The sequence below is a fragment of the Nelumbo lutea genome, chromosome 7 (genome assembly GCF_056320005.1).
Source record: "Nelumbo lutea isolate HS-2025 chromosome 7, American lotus-T2T, whole genome shotgun sequence".
Classification (NCBI taxonomy): domain Eukaryota; kingdom Viridiplantae; phylum Streptophyta; class Magnoliopsida; order Proteales; family Nelumbonaceae; genus Nelumbo; species Nelumbo lutea.
The window spans coordinates 1,034,739-1,057,998 of NC_142690.1; the positions used below are offsets into that span (position 1 = coordinate 1,034,739).

General features: G+C 36.0%; 3 protein-coding genes across 5 annotated transcripts; 1 reads left to right on the forward strand and 2 right to left on the reverse strand.

The window, feature by feature from the left end:
* Positions 1-471: 471 nt before the first annotated feature.
* Positions 472-4,438, reverse strand: LOC148844520 (uncharacterized). The gene is made up of 2 exons (XM_088955418.1): positions 3,364-4,438; positions 472-916 (listed from the first exon to the last, which is right to left on the reverse strand). The coding sequence occupies exons 1-2, from the start codon at positions 3,738-3,740 to the stop codon at positions 853-855; spliced, it is 441 nt and encodes a 146-aa protein (XP_088811544.1). The 5' UTR covers positions 3,741-4,438; the 3' UTR covers positions 472-852.
* Positions 4,439-10,168: 5,730 nt separating this feature from the next.
* Positions 10,169-12,477, forward strand: LOC148844521 (putative H/ACA ribonucleoprotein complex subunit 1-like protein 1). The gene is made up of 4 exons (XM_088954686.1): positions 10,169-10,433; positions 10,606-10,754; positions 10,855-10,970; positions 12,144-12,477. Exons 1-4 carry the CDS (start codon positions 10,280-10,282, stop codon positions 12,313-12,315), a joined length of 591 nt encoding a protein of 196 aa, XP_088810812.1. The 5' UTR covers positions 10,169-10,279; the 3' UTR covers positions 12,316-12,477.
* Positions 12,478-13,025: 548 nt separating this feature from the next.
* Positions 13,026-23,183, reverse strand: LOC148844522 (glutamate dehydrogenase 1-like). 3 transcript variants are annotated; one of them, XM_088954684.1, is made up of 13 exons: positions 22,473-23,183; positions 22,198-22,321; positions 22,038-22,103; positions 18,119-18,172; positions 17,880-18,007; positions 17,213-17,326; positions 16,719-16,940; positions 16,452-16,526; positions 16,025-16,141; positions 15,469-15,719; positions 15,248-15,323; positions 15,045-15,131; positions 13,026-13,393 (listed from the first exon to the last, which is right to left on the reverse strand). In XM_088954684.1, the coding sequence occupies exons 5-13, from the start codon at positions 17,985-17,987 to the stop codon at positions 13,208-13,210; spliced, it is 1,236 nt and encodes a 411-aa protein (XP_088810810.1). In that variant the 5' UTR covers positions 17,988-18,007; positions 18,119-18,172; positions 22,038-22,103; positions 22,198-22,321; positions 22,473-23,183; the 3' UTR covers positions 13,026-13,207. The 3 variants fall into 3 exon arrangements, with proteins under 3 accessions (XP_088810810.1, XP_088810809.1, XP_088810811.1); XM_088954683.1 differs by lacking the exon at positions 22,038-22,103 and having other exon boundaries at positions 22,473-22,935; XM_088954685.1 differs by lacking the exons at positions 22,038-22,103; positions 22,198-22,321; positions 22,473-23,183 and adding an exon at positions 21,541-21,675.
* Between the last annotated feature and the right edge of the window lie 77 nt (positions 23,184-23,260).

Below are 23,260 nucleotides of genomic sequence, written 5' to 3' on the forward strand. Positions count from 1 at the left end.
TAAAGACCCTGGACATAAACATGCGTGATAGTGAAACGGTGAATGTATATATTCCTTTCGAGAATAGGACTAGCGGTTTTGAATTTTAGTAGAATTGTGGATTAGGTTAGGTTCTGTTAAACTACGTTAACAAGGAACTCTATACAACAACAATGCTTCACGAGGATCAAGGTTCAAAGTATTGATATGTATCGGCCTGTATTGTGCCGATGGCTTACCGATACGCCTCTCCAGGGGTTGTATCGGGTCAGACACTGGTTTAGAGGGTAGTTGGGCTTTAAATTGATCCCTCTGAACCGGTTTTGAAAAAATAAATAAAATCTAAAAAAAAGTACTGATACGCCCTATCGGCATATCGGCCTGTGTCAATATTTTGAACCTTGGATAAAACCTGCAATTCAGTGCAAATGGCCACTTAGAACAAGTCTTGAGATCTAGATCAGCTAATCTTACAGAACGAAGCACGACAGATGAAATTCTAAACAGTTTGTTCATTAATTTTGATTTGGAGGGGGTGTGAAATTTTGCAAATTCTGACTAATGAAATCAGAATTCTTAGAAAAATCAAAGACAATAACTATAAAAAAAAAAGAAAAAAAATCTTGTAGAGATGCCATTTTGCGATTCTGAATTCAGATAGCGGCTAGCCAGCAAAAGAGAAAATGTGAAAAATGGAGGAATCCAAGTTTGATGAAGCATTTTAAATGTAATCTCCAAAGAAATCAAGTTGAGAATTGAGATAAACAAAGAGACTGGACCCAGAGACAGCCGTATGCAGGAGGGTAGGGCCCAATTCCCTGTTGACGCCGTAGCTGCTCTGGTCGTTAACGGGGACTAATGGAATAAAATTATTCACTGAATGACACAAACACAGCCCCGACTACCATTGCCTTCGTCATCCGAATCTCCTGATTCACTGAACACAGAACAGACCAAGCAATAAAAGGAAATCAGATGGCAGTATGTACCAGTATAATTGACGCTAGATTCATTTAATTGTCTATGCTGGTTAGGTAAGTAGTTCTAGCCATCATTGTAAGTTGCGCACATGAGTGGATCCATTTGCAGATGGAGAGTGGCTCTATGGCAGTGACATTTTAAATCTTGTGATCAAATTCCTATGTTCACACTATATGCAAGTCATTGACATGAGAGGTAAGCATGACTGAAGATCTTCACACACATCTCTAGATTGCTAGACATTATTCATGAAGACATACTGAAATAGTCGTCTTAATAGGGGAAATAAGATTGGTGAAGGAAATGGGAGTCATGTCATCTTTTACAGAATCAAGAGTTACATAAATATAGCATTGTAACAGCATGAAATTAACCTTGAATAAAATGTTAAAGTTCTTTATTAGGATTTTATCAGTTTTCTTTCTTGTGGGCTAAAGAAGTTTATCGACACAAATAATAATGCACCCTTAATGTTTATTCCCGTGTCAAATAGTGAAGCTTGATATATTAGTACAACTAATACTATGCTGTTACATCACTTCTGCATCAATTGCAAAGTTTCAGGTCACCAATGCATTTAGCATATCATAATCAATTTTAAAGTTGCTGGTATTCATGAGATGTAACAACATAAACAATTTTTGAGAGTGAACATATAAGGCAAGTAGTCTAGCAGAATTTCATAGTTCCAACTTGCTGATGAGGAGTGCAGTAAAAAACTCCAGGCAATATGACTTAAGGCTCAGTTTGGAAGGAGTACAAATACAAATATGTAGTGTAAAACCTTGTATTTTGTCTTATTTTGTATGTACTTGCACTGTACATATTTGTACTCCTTCCAAACTAAGCATAAGGGGAAAGTGTGGATGGTTGTAATTCCCAACTCCCTAAACAATATTGGGTGAAACTGCTCATCTATACAAAAAACCAAATCAGTTGGAAATACAAAAGCTAGAACTGGTTCCATATAGTCCCTTAAGCTCATGGAAGATGATCATAATGTAAAGGAGTCAAATGATAGCTAGTGACAACTGACAAGCATATATGAACTCTGGAACAATGTTCACATCTTCAAACACTGCCCAAAGTTCTCTGGATTGATGGAGAAGGTAGAACTGGACAACAGTATCTGTGACAACTGACAAGCATATATGAACTCTGGAACAATGCTCACATCTTCAAACACTGCCCATAGTTCTCTGGATGCATGGAGAAGGTAGAACTGGACAACAGTATTTGTACCTGTAGCTAAAATTATCAAGATCTATTGCAACTAGAAATAATCAGTTTCTATGACAGGTTCATTTTCAGCAGCTGATACCTTGTCAGGAAGCCTCTCCTGTTTTGGTGTAATTGTTTATATAATATTCTAATCCCATGATTAAATTTATCCTTCTTTAGCAAGTTTGAGAGTAGATCTCTTTTCCAGTCTACCATTTACATAGGCATCACATTAGAGATATTCCATTGCATCAAATTATCAAGCTTAGGTCACAACTGTTCAATTAATCTTAGTTAATACAAGTTTCAATTTATTCCAAATCGGCATATTAATGTTCCTCCAGTAAAACCAATTTTTGCATTATGAACCAAAAAGCAGAACTACCCAACTAAGTAGTTGTAAGATTTGGTGACTTCTACATCTTTAGCTCTAAAGTGCTGTAAATCCTCGGACGAGGTTAGGTCTGACCTTGAGGCATCGAATAAATCAGAGCACTCATCTGTTCTAAGTTAACCACTAGTCTTTTTTTCAAATAAAAGAACAACAGCTCAAAGAATATATGTACAGAAAAATCTATCATTCAAGATATATCCGAAGAGATACCAATGTGAACCCGGTAGTAATTTCTATAGCCATGAAAGAGTTCATTCTGCACCTTTATTTCAAGGATATCATCACCTAAACCCTTTTCTGGTTATTATGTTCAATATTTTCATCAAATGTAAATATGTTAATGCATTTATCTGTTTTTTCGCTGCTATGCTTTTATGGATTTACCTGTTCAAATATAAATGAAGTATGTTAAATGGGTTTACATTAGAGATCAGACTTACCACAACATTGAGTTACATTTTTTTTTTGAAGAAGAACATTGAATTACATATTTCACAATACTTTCCCGTTCAAAGATGAAGAATCCAATTATGTTCATTTTGATTCCTTTCTTAAATATCTATTCTGCACTCAATCACTTGCCCCTCAATCATTAATAACGTGAAAGATTTTTCAAGCTGAAATGAGCGTTTATCATCTTTCCACCCAAAAAAAAAACGAAAGAAAATATGATGCGGAAGAACAGTAAAAGAAATCCATGAAAAGAAATGAAAAATCCATCAAGGGGAAATCAATCGAGAGAATAATAAACCTGAGATATTCAAGAGAAAAGAGGAGATTAAACCAACCTGGGTTCAAATTCCTTGATCTCTAGCAGCTCTTTCCCAAAGAAATCCACCCACTTCACTTTAGCCTTAACAACCTCTTTCGGTACACCAGCTGGTTCCGAGTATGGCCTCTTGAGGCTGCTTTTAAGATAACTCTCAACTTGTTGCTTTCCATCTAAGTTCTCCTTACTGGGCTCAATCGTTTTATCACAGAACTGGACCACAGTAACAGGGACTGGAGATAAAGGTGAAGGAACATGTGGGGTGTCTTCTAACTTCAATGGGGAAGGACAGAGAAGCTGAGGAGAGGGTTTGCAGAAGCAAATGAATGAAGGACAGTGGAACTTGCAGAACGAAACCTTCATGAAATATTCTTGAACAGGACTGATTACAAACATCCCATTTCATTACCAGAAGAATTTAATTAACAAGAATGAATATACATAAAAGAAGTATCAGATTCTATTCAGGTTCTAGTAGCACTGGTTCTATTGGGTACAGCTAACATTCATCAAATCAGTCATAACTCATAACTCATTGAGAACAGTTAACATCAAATATTCAACACTAAATTCAAGAACTGAATTTCGATGTCTTCCAAACGAAAAAACAAAGACTAATGAAGACCCACTTTTCCCGGGTGGCTTCTAATTGTGAAGACACCCAACAGAAATTTGGGGAATAAAAGGAGAGAAATAAATAATGGCAAGTTTAAAGGGTTAACAAAATGTCGGGTGATTGAAAATTCATAAAACCGAGGCTCTCTCAAACAAGCCTTAGAGTTCTCCACAAACCTCTGTTTCTCCAGTTTTTATGAGAAGCAATCTTTCGGAATTAGGACAACCAACAGTTCATGTTTCCTTAAATGACCATCCTACCCTCCTCTTCTATCCTCAACCATTTTTACTGTGAAGACCAAGCCAGAAGAAGACAACAGAACAAAGAAGATAATCCATAAAATAGCAACTGGGAAAAAAGAAGAAGAAAGAAATATTAGCTGGAAAGCCAACAGTACAAGCGCAAAAAATGGGAGGCAAATGATGGAATGTTTTTTTCTTTTTCCTTCTTTTGTGGGAAATGATCAAGTATTATTCCACTTCAGTCTGTAACTGTAACCCAGAAAAAGACTGTTAACAGTAACTCCTCGTAGAGGGTTGATAAATGATAACGCCTTCTTTTATGGTTGATGGAATAACAGAAGCAATGCTTCGAAGTTCAGACTTTTGAAAATTGAAACCGAAAGTTGCTTACCAACCAACACTCAACAGAAGCAGAATCACCACCACCACCACAACAACAATGATATAATAAAAACTTGAAAGCTGGTTAGTGGAATTCTTACACGGCATGTTTATAATATAAATAAATGGAAGCATAAGAGATTGGAAATAAGAAGCAGAGGAAGAAAACAATGGTATATATATATATATATATATATATATATATATAATGCATTTAATATAATATGGAACAGAATACATAATAAGATAGCTTTGACAGAATCTCAATCCAGATGAATATTAGCTATTACCCCATTTGATTAATTAATTAATAAATTAAACAAATGATCCAGTTTAGTTCATTCTAAGAGTAAATAAGAGCTAGCTCTCAAAGTCCCAAACCCTCCTGTCAACACAAGCTTTTGCTCTGTAGAGGACGCGTGCAACTTTGGTTGGTGTACCCAACAGGTTGTAATCCTTCTGTTTTTCCTTATCAATGCATAGACAATTGGTTTAGAGATCTACCCAGTTTTCTATAGACTCATTTGTTTAATCTAAGGACTCTCTAATTGCGTGAAATGTCAAGGAATCTGGTGAAATTTGAAGTTTAAGTAAGCTTTAGAAGTTTAAAGCGTTGATCATCTACCATAAAAATAAATCCATCATTTGTACATGGAAGGATTGAATATTAAAAGGTTTTTCTTGTAGATTAATTTTTCAAAGCTATTATTTGTCAGGGGCTTTTCTATATCTGAGGCTCTCTCTGGCTGTGTTTTTGGGTCATTCTTGGAGTGGAGGCAATAGTTCATGGCCACATGAGAAACCATACGCATTCAAAATGGTTAAGAATTAATAAAGACTAAAGAGAATCAAACTGGGGATGCTGAAAACTGAGTCCATGCAACAGAAACATATTTCTCAATGTTCTTGATGCTTGAAGTACTACTGCTATGAGAAGTTCACGATTCGATTACTACAAGCATACACATGGGGGTTGGCAGTTGGCTCATCAACGCACTCCAGACATGCTCTCATTTAGATCAAGCCGGCTTGAATGATGTGGATTGGATTCTCTGACCCACTAGATTTTGTGTTCAAGCAGCTGCTGATTAAGGAAAAAAAAGAACATTATTCATGAACATTGAAGATAAAGACATATGGAACTGAGATATTCACTGAGACCCACATCTCTCCATACTGGATACGAAGGAGCAGAATCCACGCATGTCTCAAAAATAGCTTTTTCCTTGCTTGAACTGGGATAAATAATAAATTCCCTAGTTCCAAATACAGTAGTAATTCAATTGAGACAAGTCTAATGCATAGGATACGGAGCAAATCAGAGCCACATTACTTGAAGAGTTGAGATAACTTCTTTGGAGACTCACTTATAAAATGTAATTTCAAGGCAAACATCACAGTAAAAGGGACCTGAGACAATATGATAACCAATGCTGTTGAAGAGGCCAATCGAGGTCGGGTAACATGGCTTGTTATGTTTCAACCCGACAGCAATGGAATCTTATTATCACATTGACAGAAGACCCACATTGCCTGAATACCTCATATACCTGTATAAGAATTCAATAACAACTTCTTTATTTGAAGAGAGATTGTAAGTTTGGTGAGACACAGATACATGGTCAATTTGGTTTGATTGTGGACTCAAAGGACCCAACTTTGTCATTACCCTAGTAATAATAGTCCTTTTCTTAAAAAAAAAGTCATGAAAGAAGGTTCCTTACACAACACAAGAAGAAAGTCTAAAAAGGATGGCTAGGGCCATGGGGAGCCATACACAAGCAGATAACCATAACCTCCCCTCCCTCTCCCCTCTCCACAAGGATATATGTTCCATCATCCATGATCATGGGCTCTACTTTTTTGTTTTCCCTGTGTACATGTTACCCATCAAATGGTGCATTTGGTTTGTGATGGCCATGTGGAGCCTGCATATATAACCTCCATTTTTGGGTTGAAGTGGCCGCAGTATCAAATGGAAAATGGGGGGTCCCCAGTTGATCATGGGATTCTTTTTCTCAAACACATGGTGGCAACTCAACTTGCAGGAGCAATTGGGTTCGCCTTTGCTCTCACACCACTGCGCCATTCACCTAAACTACCCAAGAGAAGAGAGTCCCTTTTCTTAATTGGTATTTGCTGGTTTTGTCTTAAAAAAGTTGTAGACGCGTTAAACAACATGCAAAGATATCTCATGATTCTTTTATTATTAGCAAAAAAATTCATGATGCAATGCTTGGGTTGAATAAAATTTTGGTTAGTTTTTGAATGGATAAATTGGGGTTTTGACATAATTTGGATCCAGGTTGAGGCCCATGTTTAGGGCTGGCCTTTAATTGGCCCATAACCCAATCCAATCCAAATCCAATTCATTTAATTTATATGTCTCTTTTATTATAGAGGGTCAAAAGGGGTTTAAAAAGTTTTAAGAGAAAATGAGGAATTTTATTGGGTTGGGATTGGGGAAGGGGTGCTGTCACAAATATTGACTTTTTTTAATGGGTGGAGAGCAAGAGTAATAATTTTAGGCAGGGTAATCATAGATTTTCACAGATAATTAAGACATTAGAGGGTTCTTATTATGACTTTTTTATACTTTTGAATTAATAATTACATTTATAAATAAATAACAATGTGTAAAAAATTAGAGGAGGAAGTCCGTGTAAGCATTAAGGTGATGAATTGTCTCTTGGGAGACATCTGACAGGAGAAAAAAAAAGTGAGGAATTCGGATTTTGTCCTCACACCATCTTCATAGTCGGGAAGATTTTCGTATTTGTATTTGTTCTGTTATATTCCTAATGTACGGCTATAAGGGCTGTGAGAACGGGTGAAGACAGATCTGCCGCATGGTTCATTCCTAATGCACGGCTATAAGGGCTGTGAGAACGGGTGAAGACAGATCTGCCGCATGGTTCATTCCTAATGCACGGTTATAAGGGCTATGAGAACCGGTGAAGACAGATCTGCCCCATGGTTCATTATGAGGGCCCTATAATGGTCCATTGGGGTGATCATTCTTAGCCCAACCTACAAATTCCCAATCTAGGGCCTTATTTCTGTAGAGGTGTCAAAGGGTGGGGCCTACGTGATAGAATCAAACTAACCAAACTGATTACATCGGTTTTGGTTATGTGGTTTGCATTTAGACTTTGGTACAAAGCTGAATATGCTGAATTGAAAAGCTTATTGCTTTGCCTTTTAGCGAAATAAGTTTTTATGGATGTTGTGGGCTTGTTAATGTTGGAACTGAAGTTGGGAAAATCAAAGTGTCCTTCAAATTTTTATTATTTAAATAATTTGTCAGCTAAAAAAGAAAGCAATAAGTATTTAGTTCAGGAGCTTCAGCTGTTATAAAATGACCACTAACAACTCCCACTCTTTCTTTTTTTTATGAAATCCCAGATTTTAAGGTTTTTTTTTCATTAATAAATTTTACTAATTAGACCTAAATTTAATACTTTAACAATACAAGACATTAAGAATAAGACCCATGTTTTGTAAAACCGATCAAGGAATAAAAATTACTCCTTCATCCAAATGGTGGGTAAGACATTCAACTATCCAAGTCAAAATGGTCAATTCATGATGTCAAAGTTAAAAATATATTTTTTAAAATAGAAATAGATAAAAAAATACAAAAAATTGGGCACATCTATAATATTTTCTATTAATCATATTAAAGAAAAGTAAGTGTGATAAGCAAGAATTGTTTTTATTGATGATGAAATGAAATAAAAAATTTAAAGCCAACCTAAAAAATGATTTTTTCCTATACGGAGGCAAGTTAACAATTCAACCATTTTGGGTCCAATGTGTTAACAATTGGTGTTATAATTAAATGATAAAAATTAAAAAGATAAAAGATGCAAAAAATATAAAAAAACATAAAAATTTTATAGAAAAAATTTGGGAACATATGTAATATTTTATATTAATCATATTAAAGAAAAATAAGTGTGATAAGCAAAATATTTATATTAATAATAAAAATAAAATATAAAATTTAAAACTACGCAAAAATGAAATTGTTTTTTATTGGTGGCATGCCAAGAATTCAAAATTTTGAGTCAATTGTGCCATTAAATAATAAAATTAAAAAAAAACTTAAATTTGCAGAAAACATTTTGAATATATTTAATATTATATATTCATCTTATTAAACAAAAAAAAAATATAATAAATAAGAATTATTTTTATATACATAGAAATATAAAAAATTATAAAGAAATTTTGATTATTATTATTATTATTATTATTATTATTATTATTATTATTATTATTATTATTATTATTATTATCTGAAACTATCACATGAAAAGCACATTCTTGTAATTTTTGTTATATTTCGTTGTCTATAAGGGTACATTTATTAATTTTATAGATGATATATATGATTATTTTGGTGAAAAACACTTGTTCCATAGAGTCGATTAATAATAACTTAATAAGTTGGGACTTGTCCACCCTGTCCTGAACCAGACCCGACCCTTTCACTCTAATTTTCTCTAAGTCTTGCCCAGGTCACAATTCTCAACAAAACACAATTAATCAAGTCTGACCCTGTCCCAAACCAAAGGTATTATGCATTTTTTGCAATCATGAAGCTATTTTTCAAATGTGACTTTGAAAGAGCTGTTTGGTGTTAAGCCCAGCTTGGTATAACCCCTAGTATAGTGAATGGTGAACACCTTCAACAACTTATTTCGGATTGGCTTCAGTCACTTGGTATAAACCCTTGATATAAGAGGCACACAACAAGGAGTTTCATCTAAACAAGGATGTAAATCCTGTTTCTTTAGTGGACAAAGCAAATGAAATAATTGTTGATTCATGTTTCACTATCTGTCAAGACAAGTTAAAGGCATTGTCCCTAAGCCCAATAGCTGAGAACCATTATGTAGTATTCAATGATGGATCTTATGATCAACATGCAGACAACATAGGCATTGGTTTTGTCATCAAGAAATTTGATGGTAGGCAGATCATTGCAGTCCAAGGGTCAGCCTGTAGAGCCATTGGCAATTATGACGCAAAGCTTCGTACAGTCATCAAGGGTTTAGAAGTTGCTATCGCATTGCAATGCCAATCAATGCGATTTTTCTTATATGCTGAAGTAATAGTAAAAAAGTTAAACCTTCTAATAATTGAATGTACATGAATCGATCAAGTGCATTTTGGACAGATCTTGCATCTCCAAAGTCAGCTTAGGAATTTAAAATTCATTTACATAACTACAACTAAGAACACTTTAGCTCATTTTTTAACTTATTATGCTTGTAAATATCAAAGGCACTATACTATGAACATGTTACCTTGTACAACTTTACCCATAATATAATTTAATCACCACTCTTTTGCTTGAAAAAAAATTCCAGATTAAAGGTAATTTAATCACCACTCCTTTGCTTGAAAAATAAATCCAGATTAACGGTAAAGATGGACGTGCATGGATGTTACGCTCCTTTGATAAGTCGTAGCAATTTCTTCTCTTTTATTAGGTATTTTAGAAACAATTAGGGATAGTTTTGTAATTTAGTTCGATTGTCAGAGCGACCGTTTAAACCCTAAACCCTTTCCATTGTGCCCCAGGCTGAAGAGAAATTCACTCAAAGCCGTAAACAGCAGGCTCTCTCTTCTCTCTCTCTCTGTCTCTCTGTTTTTGGGTTTTCTTATCCTAGAGCAGGGAAGCAAGCATGCGACCTCCAAGGGGCGGCGGCGGTTTCAGGGGTAGAGGCGGTGGCCGCGGTTGGGATAGGGGTGGACGTTTCGGTGGCCGGGGTGGCGGCGGGGGACGCGGTGGGGGACGCGGTGGATTTCGCGACGAAGGACCTCCTGCTGAAGTCGTAGGTCTGTTCTAGTTATCTTCTCTTGTTATTTTATTAGTCAAGGATGGCTTTAAGTGCCAGGCTTCTAGTGTCTCTCAAGGATCTAGCGTTGTTTTTATACTATCAGATAAGGAGATCTCTTTTAGCCCATTTCTCTTCTTCAGGTTTATGCCAATTTGATCTGTGATATGCAGAGATTTCCACATTCCTTCATGCTTGTGAGGGTGATGCCGTAACCAAGCTCACAAATGAGAAAATTCCTTACTTCAATGCCCCTATTTATCTTCAAAACAAGACACAGATAGGGAAGGTTGATGAAATATTCGGTCCCATCAATGAGTCTGTGAGTCCATTGTTTCTCCATAAGTTTTTACTTATCCATGAATTCAACTTCCTAGTATATGTTTTGTGAATCATTTGATCATCCTTGGCTTCTATTTCAGTATTTTTCAGTTAAGATGTTGGAAGGCATTGTGGCGACTTCATATTCTGTTGGGGACAAGTTTTACATTGACCCGGCAAAGCTTTTGCCATTGGCAAGATTTCTTCCACAACCAAAGTATGACTTTCATATTCAGAAAGCTGTCTGCTTGTTGTTTCCTAGTTTAGAGGAACCCCACAAGTAAATTAGGATTGGTTGTCATGAACTTCATGCTACTAAATTATTCTCTCAGAATGTTTGTTTGGCTTAGGATTTACTTGATGAAACATGATAACATATATCTTGTTAACTAAAAATAAAGGAATAAAAATCATAAGTTCATAACCTAGTTTACTTTTTAATGTTTCAGAGAATTTGATTTGATTTTTCTACATATCGTCATCTGTGTGTACTATGTAGCAAGTAGACACTATAATTGTGAATAAAATATTAAGTTTCTTGGCTTGAAGCATGTGTTTGCTCCCTTCTATTAGGCAAGTAAGTCTTCAAGTTATTTGACAACAATGGTTGTTAGAGTGGTTAAAAGTGGTTCGATGCTTGATGTTCTGTTCCGTTTTTACAACATTGGTTTCAATATGTTTGTTTCACTTTCTCTTGCTATTAAATAGCTTCTAAATTGAAGAATGCTTGTAAGGAATTTTCAAAGTGTTGAAATCAACTAAGAAATATTCATTTGTTGAAACTTGAAAGGATGAAAAATGTATAGATTTTTATAGATTCCGTCAGCCCAACTGTTTGGAATATAATTTTACTGCATTGGAAGAGTCTGTATCATCAATTTCCTGATTGAAGGTGGGGCACTTTTGCCAGGGTGTGAGTGAGGTTATTTTTTGGATCAATATCATATGCAGGACTCTTTTTGTATATGTTTGAGGGTTTCTCGCCCAACTGATTCTCATTAATATTAATATTAATACAATCTCTATATCATTTATCCAAAAAAAATCCTAAGCAGGACTATATGTATTTCTGTACCTTGTACATTATGTAAATTCTTCTTGGTTCTTTTTGCATTTATACCACATCTACTTGAGACTTCATTCAATTATGTAAACAACCCACGCCTGTTAGAGCGTGCATATTTTACAATCTCGTTGAACTTGAATGCCGTATATTCCTACCTGAGAATCTGGAGATTTTTTTTTATTTGACTGAGTTTATAATGTAATGGTGTCCAAGCTAGTGAGCTACATTGCGTCATTGCCGTTTGAAGGAGTTTATTTCTTGCTTGGTTGACTGATTCGTCATTCCTGATTGAATAGTGAGTTCTATGTTGGACTTTTTCTGCAGGGGACAACCACAAGCTGGTGGTAGAGGTGGTCGTGGGGGAGGCAGAGGTGGTGGTCGTGGTGGTGGACGAGGTGGTGGCTTTCGTGGCAGGGGTGGTCCAAGAGGTGGAAGAGGTGGCCCTCCTAGAGGTGGTGGTCGTGGTGGTGGTTTTAGGGGGCGAGGAAGATCATAGACTTATGTGTCATTTCTCTACTGGTTTTCATCTTTTTCGCCTGTCACTCCAGTACACCTTTATGGGGCACCGGAGTGCAGGAGGATGTTATTTTTGGGGACTCATGCTCAGTGATTGTTAGAAGTTGTGTTTAATAGCATTTTATCATTTACAAATTACAAATTTCAGCCTACACCCATAACCTACTTGTCCCAAAAAAGAGCAGAGAATTGTAGCATGAAGCGCATGCCAATATCAAAATGTATTTCTTTGCTCCAAGAATGCAGACTCCCAAGAGGGGGAGGTACATTAGATACATGGGATTGAATGCCATTTACAGTAAGAGATTAAACAGATAATGGTTTTGCTGGTCTGTCATTTGCTACTGAATCCTCCTATGCATACTTCATGTCATGGGAAGATTTAATTCTACTAATTTGACAAAAATTGGAAATAAGTGTCTGTTCATGTGTGCGTGGAGAGACAGAGAGAGAGATGGTGAGCAAGGGACTTCTTGATGCCAAATGAAACCAAGGAGATTTATGCGACTTCTCTGACATGGTTGATATCTAAATAAGAGTTGCTGTTGGATAAAAATTAAAGGCGGCACCTCTGAATCTCTGATGGCTGAGAGAGAATGACAATTCGATATTAGCTATTAATCTGTGACCTTAAGATTGCAACTTAGATGTTCAGATATGCGGTTCTAAAAATTGCACCAGACAGACAAATGAACAATGGATGGTGTTGACTGCCCCAAAAAATTTATTTTGAGTTCTGCTTAAACCATGATGATGAAAGAAGAAGATTCTTAAAATAATGAACAAAGTGAAGATCTAAAATGGAGAAAAGTGGAGTCAGGGAGAGAAGAATGAGAAATCTTCATCGTCACAACATCTCCATCCAAATCAACTTAGGCTTCCCAGCCTCTGAGAACAGTTGCGCGTGCAACCCTGTTAACTCCAAGGGTGAAGGCTCCCATGCGGAGATCGCAGTTGTGGGTTTTGCACATTTCCTTCATATCTTTGAAGCCTTTGGTCATGTATGTCTTGAGTTCACTGTTCACTTTGGCCTCATCCCACATAAACCCTTGGATGTTCTACAATGTGATAAACCACCCAACAATTAGAATGCTGAAAAAATCTTGGTCTACAGAAAACCGTGACACATTGAAAAATCAGTGCCCCGAAAAATGGTGACATGTTTAAAACCATTATTCCATAAAAATGTTATTCCAAACCATTCTTTAGAAATCGAGAAGGTGTGGTATGGGAAAACATCAAATTCGACGTTTTTTCAGTTTGGAGTTCATTGCTGCCATCAGTAACATGATGTGGCATCCAACGTGTATTATATTTAAATTGATATGGTGCATCGCAATGCATCGTATCGTAAAATGCTTCTTTCCTCTTTTAACGAACCCTAAAACATTTCTTCTGCGTTTTTCAGCTGTTGGAGGTCAAATTCATCGTCTTCCTTTCCCAGTCAACGGAGGTCTACATGCGTAACTGGTCACTAGAGAATCAATCTCGTCGCTGGAGATCTAGAGTTCTACATTCTGTTCGGTCACAGGTGGTTTAGAGTTCTTTTTCCATTCACCGGAAGTCTGTACATTCTTCATGCATTCTGAGTTTTTTTCTTTTTTTTTTTTTGTGTGTATTTAAATGATTCTGATCATCATGCTTTGGTCGATTAAAAAATTCATTGAATGCACTGATGAATTGTTGAAACATTTACTTTGCTCTTTCACTTGGAAAAACAGAGCTTTTTGAGTGTATTTTTCTGCTTTGAATGCATTGATAATTTCTGATCCTCATGTTTTGGTGTTTTTTTTTTTCATTTCATTTTTTTCAGCACTGCCATATTCTGATCCTCATATTTTGGTGTATTTTTTTTTCATTTCATTTTTTTTCACTTGAAGAGCTTCAACATGATTTCATTTCTTTTTTTTTTTTCAATTGTATTCTATGTATTTTAATCGTTTTTTTTGTGATTTATTTTTTCCCAATATATTCTGGTTTTTCCATGCAATTTTATTCAATTTTCTGATTTTCCTACTTTGTTCTATATTTTTCCATTTGTCTATATTAATTTATGAACTTTTCTATATTAGTTTATCGTAATTTTATTAACCATGCAACATCTATTAATTGTTGTTCATTTTTTTTTGCGAAATTGTGCTATTTTTAAATTATTACATTTTTCAACAATTTACTCCATTTTTTTTTACCATTCTATTCTAGGCCTTTTATCAGTTTATATATATATATATTCTGTTTTTTCCATGCAATTTCATTCAATTTTCTGATTTTCATACTTTGTTCTATATTTTTCCATTTGTCTAGAATTTTTCTACATTAATGTATGAATTTTTCTGTTTTTTCCATGTAATTTTCAGATTTTTTTCCATTTTCCTCATGATTTCCTGTTATTTATTTATTTTTTAGTCTATTCAACAATTGGGACCATAGGATGACATGGGTGTTTTTTCACCGTTGGATGTAAAATAATATATACATAATAGAAGCATTGGATAATGGGTACCGGTGCTAAAAACAAATATGGAGCACTGGTACCAAACAGAGGGTGTTGTTATTGCCCCATTAAACGTCTTACCTGGCAGCAACGTTTTCAAACAAAAAAAAGACACCAACACATATACAGCACCGTTTTCAGGAAAAGGTGCTGTATATGCAGCACCGATGCCAAACACATACGAAGTATAAGAGGCTGGAACAACAGATGGGTACCTGAACCCACTCGAAATAGCTCACGGTAACTCCACCTGAGTTTGCGAATATGTCTGGAAGAATGATTACACCTTTCTTTGCCAAGATCTGCAGATGGAGAAAAACTCTAAGTAATGGTAGAAAAGTTGATTTGCATTCTCTATCTTTTACCCGTTTAAGTGTTTCTAACACCCAAAGTCCATTCAATCATCACATTCTCTTACCTCATCTGCCTCTGGGTCGGTTGGATGGTTGGCTGCTTCAATAATGAATTTGGCTTTGATTTCATTTGCATTTTCCCTTCAACCAGATCAAAAGAAATAATGAGATAGAAGTCATGAAAATATGAGGCTATCTTTATATAATTTCCATGCACCCCAAAGGAATTTCTTAGTATTTTCCAATGATAAGTGATGCTTATGTTCGAAGTTGTCATGAAAAGAACCTGTTGATTACGCCACCAAGGGCGGCCGGGATGAGAACGTCACAGTCCTCAACCAGTATTGACTTGGGAACAATGGGGTCTCCACCATTGAAACCTTTGATTCCACGGTGCTCTTTGGAATGTTTGAGTAGTTTTGGTATATCAATTCCATTGCTATTCTTTATGGCACCTGTGATATCACTCACTGCAACAATCTTCCCACCATTTTCACTGATGAGCTCAGCTGCCCAGGAGCCTACATTTCCAAACCCCTGAAGAGAAAGGAATTGTCATGTGACATTTGAATGATGTGAAATAAATGTAAACCCAATGGTTAGAGTTGTTTTCTTCTATTAGCCTCCACCTTCCCACCCAATCCTCTCTTCCCCATTATTGTCTTTGTTAACTTTAACCAAACTGAGGCTCATGAGTACAGAAAGATAACTACCCAGATTACTCCATTTCATTAAAATGAAGCTCCTAAATTGGGAAGGCTACAGGGTAGGAAGCAGTTTACAGACTAAAAGGCTTCCCAAAGGTGAAAGTTTAACCGGTTACTTGGGCAAAAAGGATGGACCTGTATAACAAATCGCTGATCAGAGATACTTTCTCCATATTCATGAAGGAGGGCTTGTGTTGCATAAAGTACCCCTCTTCCAGTAGCTGCATCTCTGCCCAGAGATCCACCAAGATCCTGAAAAAGGGAAGTTACCATTGTCAAACCATAGAAAGAAATTGAATTGCTTGTAAGTGCTAAGCTGATATAGGAGGTTAAACCCTTAAAAATAATTTTTCCTATAAAATCATGAAAACAAGTTATTCATGCTACAGAGGGAGAAATTTCTTGGACTGACAAACCATCAGAATAGAAGTCTCAAGAATATTAATACGTAGAAGTTACAGAGCAAGTTGTTAGCAAAATCTGTCATTTTCTATACTGTACTCAAAGTCTCAAACTAATCATAAAATAAAAAAAAGAACAAGATTTCACTGTGCATACTTACAACAGGTTTTCCAGTCACAACTGCAGGTGAGTAGCCATGGAATTTCGAATACTCATCCAGTATCCATGCCATTGTCTGTTTAACCACCATAGAGAGCAGAAATCAACAAGCAGAATCAGAACAAATTCCAAAGTAAATTTTCTATATGGTCCGGTATAATAAGTCAAATTCCCATACTGTAATCTAACTACCACAGCAAATGTAGTAGTTGAAATTGAGAAGTTGAATCTCATCATCTTAAAGAATCTTCTATGCTTAAGTGCAAACCTGTGGATTTGTTCCCATATCAGGTGCTGGAACGTCTGTATGGACTCCAATTAAATCATGAATTTTCTGTGTGAAAACCCTTGTAAGCCGCTCCAGCTCGGATACGCTTAATTCCCCTGGATCACATCCTATTCCTCCCTTTGCGCCACCATATGGAATATTTGCCACTGCTGTCTTCCATGTCATAAGCTGTGCTAGAGCATTCACTTCATCTGGATCAACCTACAGTGCAAACAGAATTATTTCAAACTGAAGCCTAACAAATGGCTGATCCTTAATAATCTGTACAGTATCTCCAATCCAGGAAGCAAAAGAGAAGAAAACCTCATTATAGTTATTAAAAGGAAAAGGTTAAATGTGTCCAAGACAAAGTATAACAGAGGAATTCCTACTTTCCAGTACGGTTAAACACAATGTAAATTTATTCAATAGTGGTAATCAAGAAGAACACAATTCCTTTTCCACTCAAGAATTAAACATCACATGTAACCAACCTCAGGGTGGTATCTAATTCCTCCTTTCATAGGACCTCTTGCATTATCATGCTGAACTCTGAACCCAACAAAAGAGGCCAAAGTGCCATCATCTTTGGGTATGGTACATTCAACCTGAAATTGAGCCCAAGTACAGTAAATGGAACAAAATCAGAAAGAAAATAATAAACATTATCAGGGATGCTGAACAAATGATCGGAGATCAGCAGTTATATTTGTTGGAATGCCTTTATTCCTCCAGACATGATGTTCATGGCTATTTTGCCTTACCAAATTGCTGGTTACAAAATAATCAGTAACCATAGAACACTCAAAATGAGTTTTGGGATTCCTGACAAGTGTTTCTGCTTGGTAACTTTTATATAGGTCCCGTGAAATTTTTGGTTGAATCATGAGTTTGTGAGCAACCGGGCTGTCAGGAACAATTGTGCACATAGCCCAGTGTCCTTGGTTAAATACCTCAATTTACAAGGTACAGGAGTTCCTAAAGTTAATTTATATACTTTTAGTAGATTAGAAAAAGAAAAATCATACAATGTCAGATATCCTTGAAACCTCAAGCCTCTCATTCTTCTCTATAAGAACTTCCAAAGTCCAAACTTAAGAAAAAAATAAACAGTATTACTGAGAAAAAAAAAACAAAAAGAAGAAAGCCAATGAAAGTCACCTTGATCTCTCTGAATGGAATAAGTAAACTCTTCTCAAGCTTCGAGTCCAATCCCAAAAGCCTAGCTGCTAGCTTAAAATTTCTATTTGTTGCTGCCAGTGCATTCATGGTTTATCCTGCTTGAAGAACTAAACACAAGCAATCAAAGTGATTACATTTCAGATCACAATGAGAAAGAGCGATCAAAACCAAATCAGTGATTAGAGACCCTTACTCTTTTTCCTTAAAAGGTATCTTACCAGAAGTTCTAAGAGACTAGAGTTGCAGAATGGAAGCCCAAAACTGATGAAAACCTGAAAATATAGGATAACATGAGCGTTATTTATACAAAGTTACAAACCCACAAGAAGCTAAAAATGAGGAAGATTGATAACACCCATGTCCAAGACTGAAATAGAAAAAGACGGGACAGATGAAGGGAAGATAAGGCACGAGACTCGCTTCGTTGGTACCAGCAAATCCCAACTAGCATCACAGACAAGAAGATGTCAGCAATGAAGCGTGAGTTGTATATTTGTATCAAGGTGGCTGAAGTCAAAGTCAACATTCCCCCTGGTTCAAAACTTTTATGAAACTGACACACCACTCATTGGGAAAAAGACAAAATGACATTTGTGTCCAAATCCCTTGTGCCCAAAACGTAGAGGTGTAGACGAGGGTGTTTTCGTCTTTATACCACCCAACCCCTTGTGCCCAAATCACGGGGGGGACAATTGGACAAAGACAAAGCAATATCTGAAGCAGTAGCGTGAAGGAAAAAAATCGAAACCGTGTCAGTCAGGGGGACACCGTATCAGAAAAGCAAGGGACAAGGTTTGGGTTGTCTTAATTTGGTTTTATTTCTATTTCATTTATGTACTTTTCTCATCTATCATCACTATCGAAAGAAATGAAGAAATAAAGACGACCAGGGTTAATGCCTTAATGGGAGTCGGACTTCATGGGCCGAAGAGGGCTTAGCGCTTCATATGTGAGAAAAAGAGAGAGTGGGCCGAAGGGGGCTTAGCCCATGACATAATAGAGAGAGAGATGGGCCTGATTAAGGTGAGTTGAAGTGACACAGACTCCATGAATTTCCCAAAAAAAGAAAATATTAGGAAATACGAAATAGAGACGATTTTTGGTAATATATATGTTTAATTAATAATCAAGAAAATTGACTGAAAACTGCAGTAAGGAGACTGTTTAGACTTTAGAGAATGGAATCTCTTGGATATTTGGAAACAACCACTGATTTGCCGGGATTTGACGGTTACTATTTGATAATTCACGTGTTCAACAGACAACACACACCGAGGCACTGACATATATTGTTATAAACGAAAAAGAAAAAAAAAAAAAAAAAAACTTTTGCGAGTTCTGAAATTCTGATGATAACAAATCGTATATTTTCTTTACCAAGAAGATATTGTGATACGGTAGAAAATCCATGGGGCTAATGACAAGAATGCATGATCTTGTAACCCCACCTGATCATTAATCTATTGATCACCATTTATTAGACCCACTAATTAATACCATCTGAGAAATTGAACTTGAATCAAATGATATTGATCATTTAATCTACATAGATTTAGTGGACTCACTATCTTAAGCCATTGAAAGAAAAAGAAAGGGTAGGGATGCCAATGGGTTGGGTTAATATACTTAAGTTGAGCCTACCCTTGAATTATGCTTAGCTGTATTCAGGTGTAGGGTTGAGTTAGAGTTTTAAATAATCCGAGACAGTTTTGAGTATTGGCTGATTGGCCTCGCCAGGTCATCAATAAACTTAGGTCGTATTTGGTTTGAAGGAAAAAGTAGGAAAAGGAAAGGAAAGACAGGAAAACATCTACGAATCTTATATAGGTTTTCATATTTTTTCCTTCTTTTTCCTATTTTTTCCTTCAAACCAAACACGGCCTTAAAGTTTGAGATTTCTTTTCATGTTTATTTTAGTTTTTTTTTCTTTCATTAATGGAAAAAAAGTAACATCTTAAAATCTATAAAACAAATTTCAACTTAAATTGATAGCTTTTATATTTTCAAAATAGGATATAAAAGATATAATTAAAATGCTAAGTATAAGGTCAATATAGGATTGGGTTGGGTTTAGAAAAAACATGTTATTGAGTGGTCTTGGATCAAATTTAAGTAGACACATTAGAGGGTTAGGTTAGGATTGAGGCAAACCCGTATCAACAGAATAGTTCCAAAATATACAATTGATTTTTTTTATTGGTTAAAACTATATTGTTGTTTATTACTTTTTAGTGTAAATTAATTATACCTGGATCAGGGATTAAGACTTCTTGGGTTTACCTATTAACTTACCCATCTCTAAGATTGTGACCGGGTTGGATTCAGATCCGACTATTCAAAATTGAAATAAAAAATTTATCTAAAATGCAATCAGATCGAATCTGGATCGAGTCCAATACCAAATTAAGATTTAAAACCAATATAAATAAATAAGAGAAAATTCCTGAACAGTACCCTAGATTTTGAAGGTTGTGTCAAGTCAGTCCCTCAACATTAAAATGTTTCTTTATAGTACTTTGAACTTTCAAATTGTGTCTAATAGGTCCCTACTGTTAGTTGACCATTGGTCAATACCATCACGTAACATCTAGGAATGGCAACGGGGCGGGGATCATATTCCTTGCTCCCAACCCCGATTATGAAATTAACCCTATCCTCGTCTCCAGTCCCGTCAGGGATAAAATTTGTCCTCCATCCCTGATCCCCGATAGGGATGGGTTCCCCATGAGGATCCAAATCCCCAAAATTTTTTAAATAATAGTATTTAAAAAAATAAATTTATTTAAAATAAATAAAAAAATTAATTATAAATAATGTTTTGATATACAAAAATAATATAATAATATATTTAATATAAATAACATTATATATATATATATATAATCGGGGTCGGGGTCGGGGTCGGGGCGGGGCAGGGACCTCAATTCCCAACCCCGACCCCAGCCCCAATTGGGGATTCCTATTAATCCCCGTCCCCATTCCTGCCCCGCCAAAACAATCTCCATCGCCGACTCCATTAGGTCGGGGAAGTTGGGTCCCATCGGGATGGGGAAAATTGCCATCCTTAGTAACATGATGTATGCATTAAATAATTTCAAAATGACAAGATTACCCTTTATGATAATTTTTTGACCATTTTACTCATTTTATTTGAGTATTAAAAGAAGAAAATGAGAAAAAAGGTTATTAAATTAGATAGATGATCGAATAGGGGAGATTGAACAATGGAATAGGAACTTCAACAGTTGATCGGTGTTTGGTTTCGTAACCTTTCTTGTCATTTCCTTGAACAAAATGAATAAAATAATTAAAAAATTATCATAAAGATTAAATTTTCTATTTTAAAATAATTTAATGTGTATCAGATGACGTGATGTTGTTGACTAAAGGTCAATTAACAATAGTGACCTGTTAGACACAACCTAGGGACTGACTTGAATATTGATACAATCCCTCGGGAATTTTTCAATAAATAAGGCTATTTTGGGTATGATACCGGAAGAAATTTGACCAATTAGGACCGTGGATGTGGATTTTGACTATTTGAGGAATACCTGCAAGTCCAACTACGACTCCGAAAAGGTATCATCATCAATACCTAAGCTTAGAAAACTGATTAGCCAATCAACCCGTATCATACCTATTTCATTCAAATTCACGTGGAATCCATAAATCGAACCTCTGCATGAATGCCTCATGGACATTTAACCTCCACGTCAGGTCCGCACTTCAAGAATTGAAGGAGAACCGAGGTGAAACAACGAAAAAGCTGTTCCTTTGGTTTCATTTTGAAAAAAAAAAACAAATACATAAATAAAACAATGTCAGTGGATCCCTGGTTTCACCGGTCAATCGCCAGTTGGTTCATTCCAACTGTATAAACCGCCACCGGTTCAACCATTCAATCCAGTCGGAGTCTGATAACTTCACGAAAGAAAAGCCAAAATAGGAGCCAAATGGCAGAAAAGAAAAGGAAGAGAAGACGGTTTATATTTCAGTCTCAGATAACGAGATGGATAAAAGCAAATAAAACAGAGTTCGCATTTGCTGTGATCAACTGATCATGGTCGCAGCAGATTTGAGCTAAAAACCAGAGATTATGTCGGAAGAGAGACAATAGCTGAGAAGCGCTAATACCATCAACCAAAACTTCCTCTGATCACCAGGAAAGAAGAAGCGCAGCTTCCAGTGATGGATGGAGATCTTCTCCATCCCGATTCAGAAATATTGATCAGCTTAAAGAAGAGAAAGATCACCAAGAATCATAGATCATTTAGGTAGAGTGTTGAATTCGTACCTAGAAATGGAGAAGAACTCCAAACCGATTCAGAGAGATTGATCAGCTTCAAGTGATGGATGGATCAAATGCTGAATCTTCAACATAAATAGCCGAAACAGACGACCGTATCTGTACGGGAATCCTGATATCATGATACAGAACAGAATCAACCCAGTATGTGTATATATAAACAATTAAACAATAAAAAGGATAAATGACGAGATAAATGAATATGTGATTGGATAATTTTTGAGAGAGGAATATGATGCCGAGCTTCAGTTGCAGGACCCTACTTCACCGACAGAATCGCACGCCTTCCATTAACAACCTCCAGCACGAGAGAATAGAATCAGACGTAGAGGCGTGGAACCATTGCCGGCCCGGCCCCTCGAATCCTTGGTCAGTTTCGTGAATCCAACGCGAATTCCACCTTAGAGAAGCTATAATTCATTGGTGGATTATCAAAGCCAAGGGGGAATTCCGGCTTTACAGAATTACAGTTTCTGGTCCGGTGTTGTATTATATATGGAGCTTACGTCTGGTTTTTGAGTTGTGATCTTAACTTGTTAAGCTTAAGTGGGGTAAAAGGAGTATCACTATTTATCAAGATTGCAACTGTACTCGAGCTCTCTGTCTCTCAGTCACTAACGATCTCCTTGTTTAAAAATTAAAGAATAAAATAAAATAAAAGATGTATTCCTCCACTATAAAGGTCAGTTTGATAACAGCTGAAGAGTCTGAACTGAAACGATTATTGCTTTGTCTTTGATTGAATAAAGTATTTAATGTGGTTGTGGGCTCCTTAATTGCTAAAACTGAAATTGGGTACATCACTATTTACCTTTATAACGTTTTATTATTTGCTTATTTTATCAATTAGGCTCAGTTTGGAAGCAGTACAAATGCAAATATGTAGAAGCCTAAGTACATACAAAATAATACAAAATATAAAGTTTTGCATTCTGAATATTTGCATTTGTACTCCTTCCGTAACTCAGAAGCAATAAGTCTGTTAGCTCAACAACTTCAGTCTTTATATCAAATAGTCCAATTTTTCCTCAACGTTATGTTTTCCTTTTTT

Bases quoted from the DNA above. Each gene is read 5' to 3' on its own strand.
- LOC148844521 (XM_088954686.1), top strand. From the start codon at position 10,280: ATGCGACCTCCAAGGGGCGGCGGCGGTTTCAGGGGTAGAGGCGGTGGC. The intron at 10,434-10,605 runs GTCTGTTCTAGT...TGTGATATGCAG, and splicing joins ACCTCCTGCTGAAGTCGTAG to AGATTTCCACATTCCTTCAT. The intron at 10,755-10,854 runs GTGAGTCCATTG...CTTCTATTTCAG, and splicing joins TCGGTCCCATCAATGAGTCT to TATTTTTCAGTTAAGATGTT.
- LOC148844520 (XM_088955418.1), bottom strand. From the start codon at position 3,740: ATGTTTGTAATCAGTCCTGTTCAAGAATATTTCATGAAGGTTTCGTTC. The intron at 917-3,363 runs GTTGGTTTAATC...TTCTGTGTTCAG, and splicing joins ATCAAGGAATTTGAACCCAG to TGAATCAGGAGATTCGGATG.
- LOC148844522 (XM_088954684.1), bottom strand. From the start codon at position 17,987: ATGAATGCACTGGCAGCAACAAATAGAAATTTTAAGCTAGCAGCTAGG. The intron at 15,132-15,247 runs GTAAGAGAATGT...CTCCATCTGCAG, and splicing joins CCGACCCAGAGGCAGATGAG to ATCTTGGCAAAGAAAGGTGT. The intron at 13,394-15,044 runs GTACCCATCTGT...ATCACATTGTAG, and splicing joins GCTATTTCGAGTGGGTTCAG to AACATCCAAGGGTTTATGTG.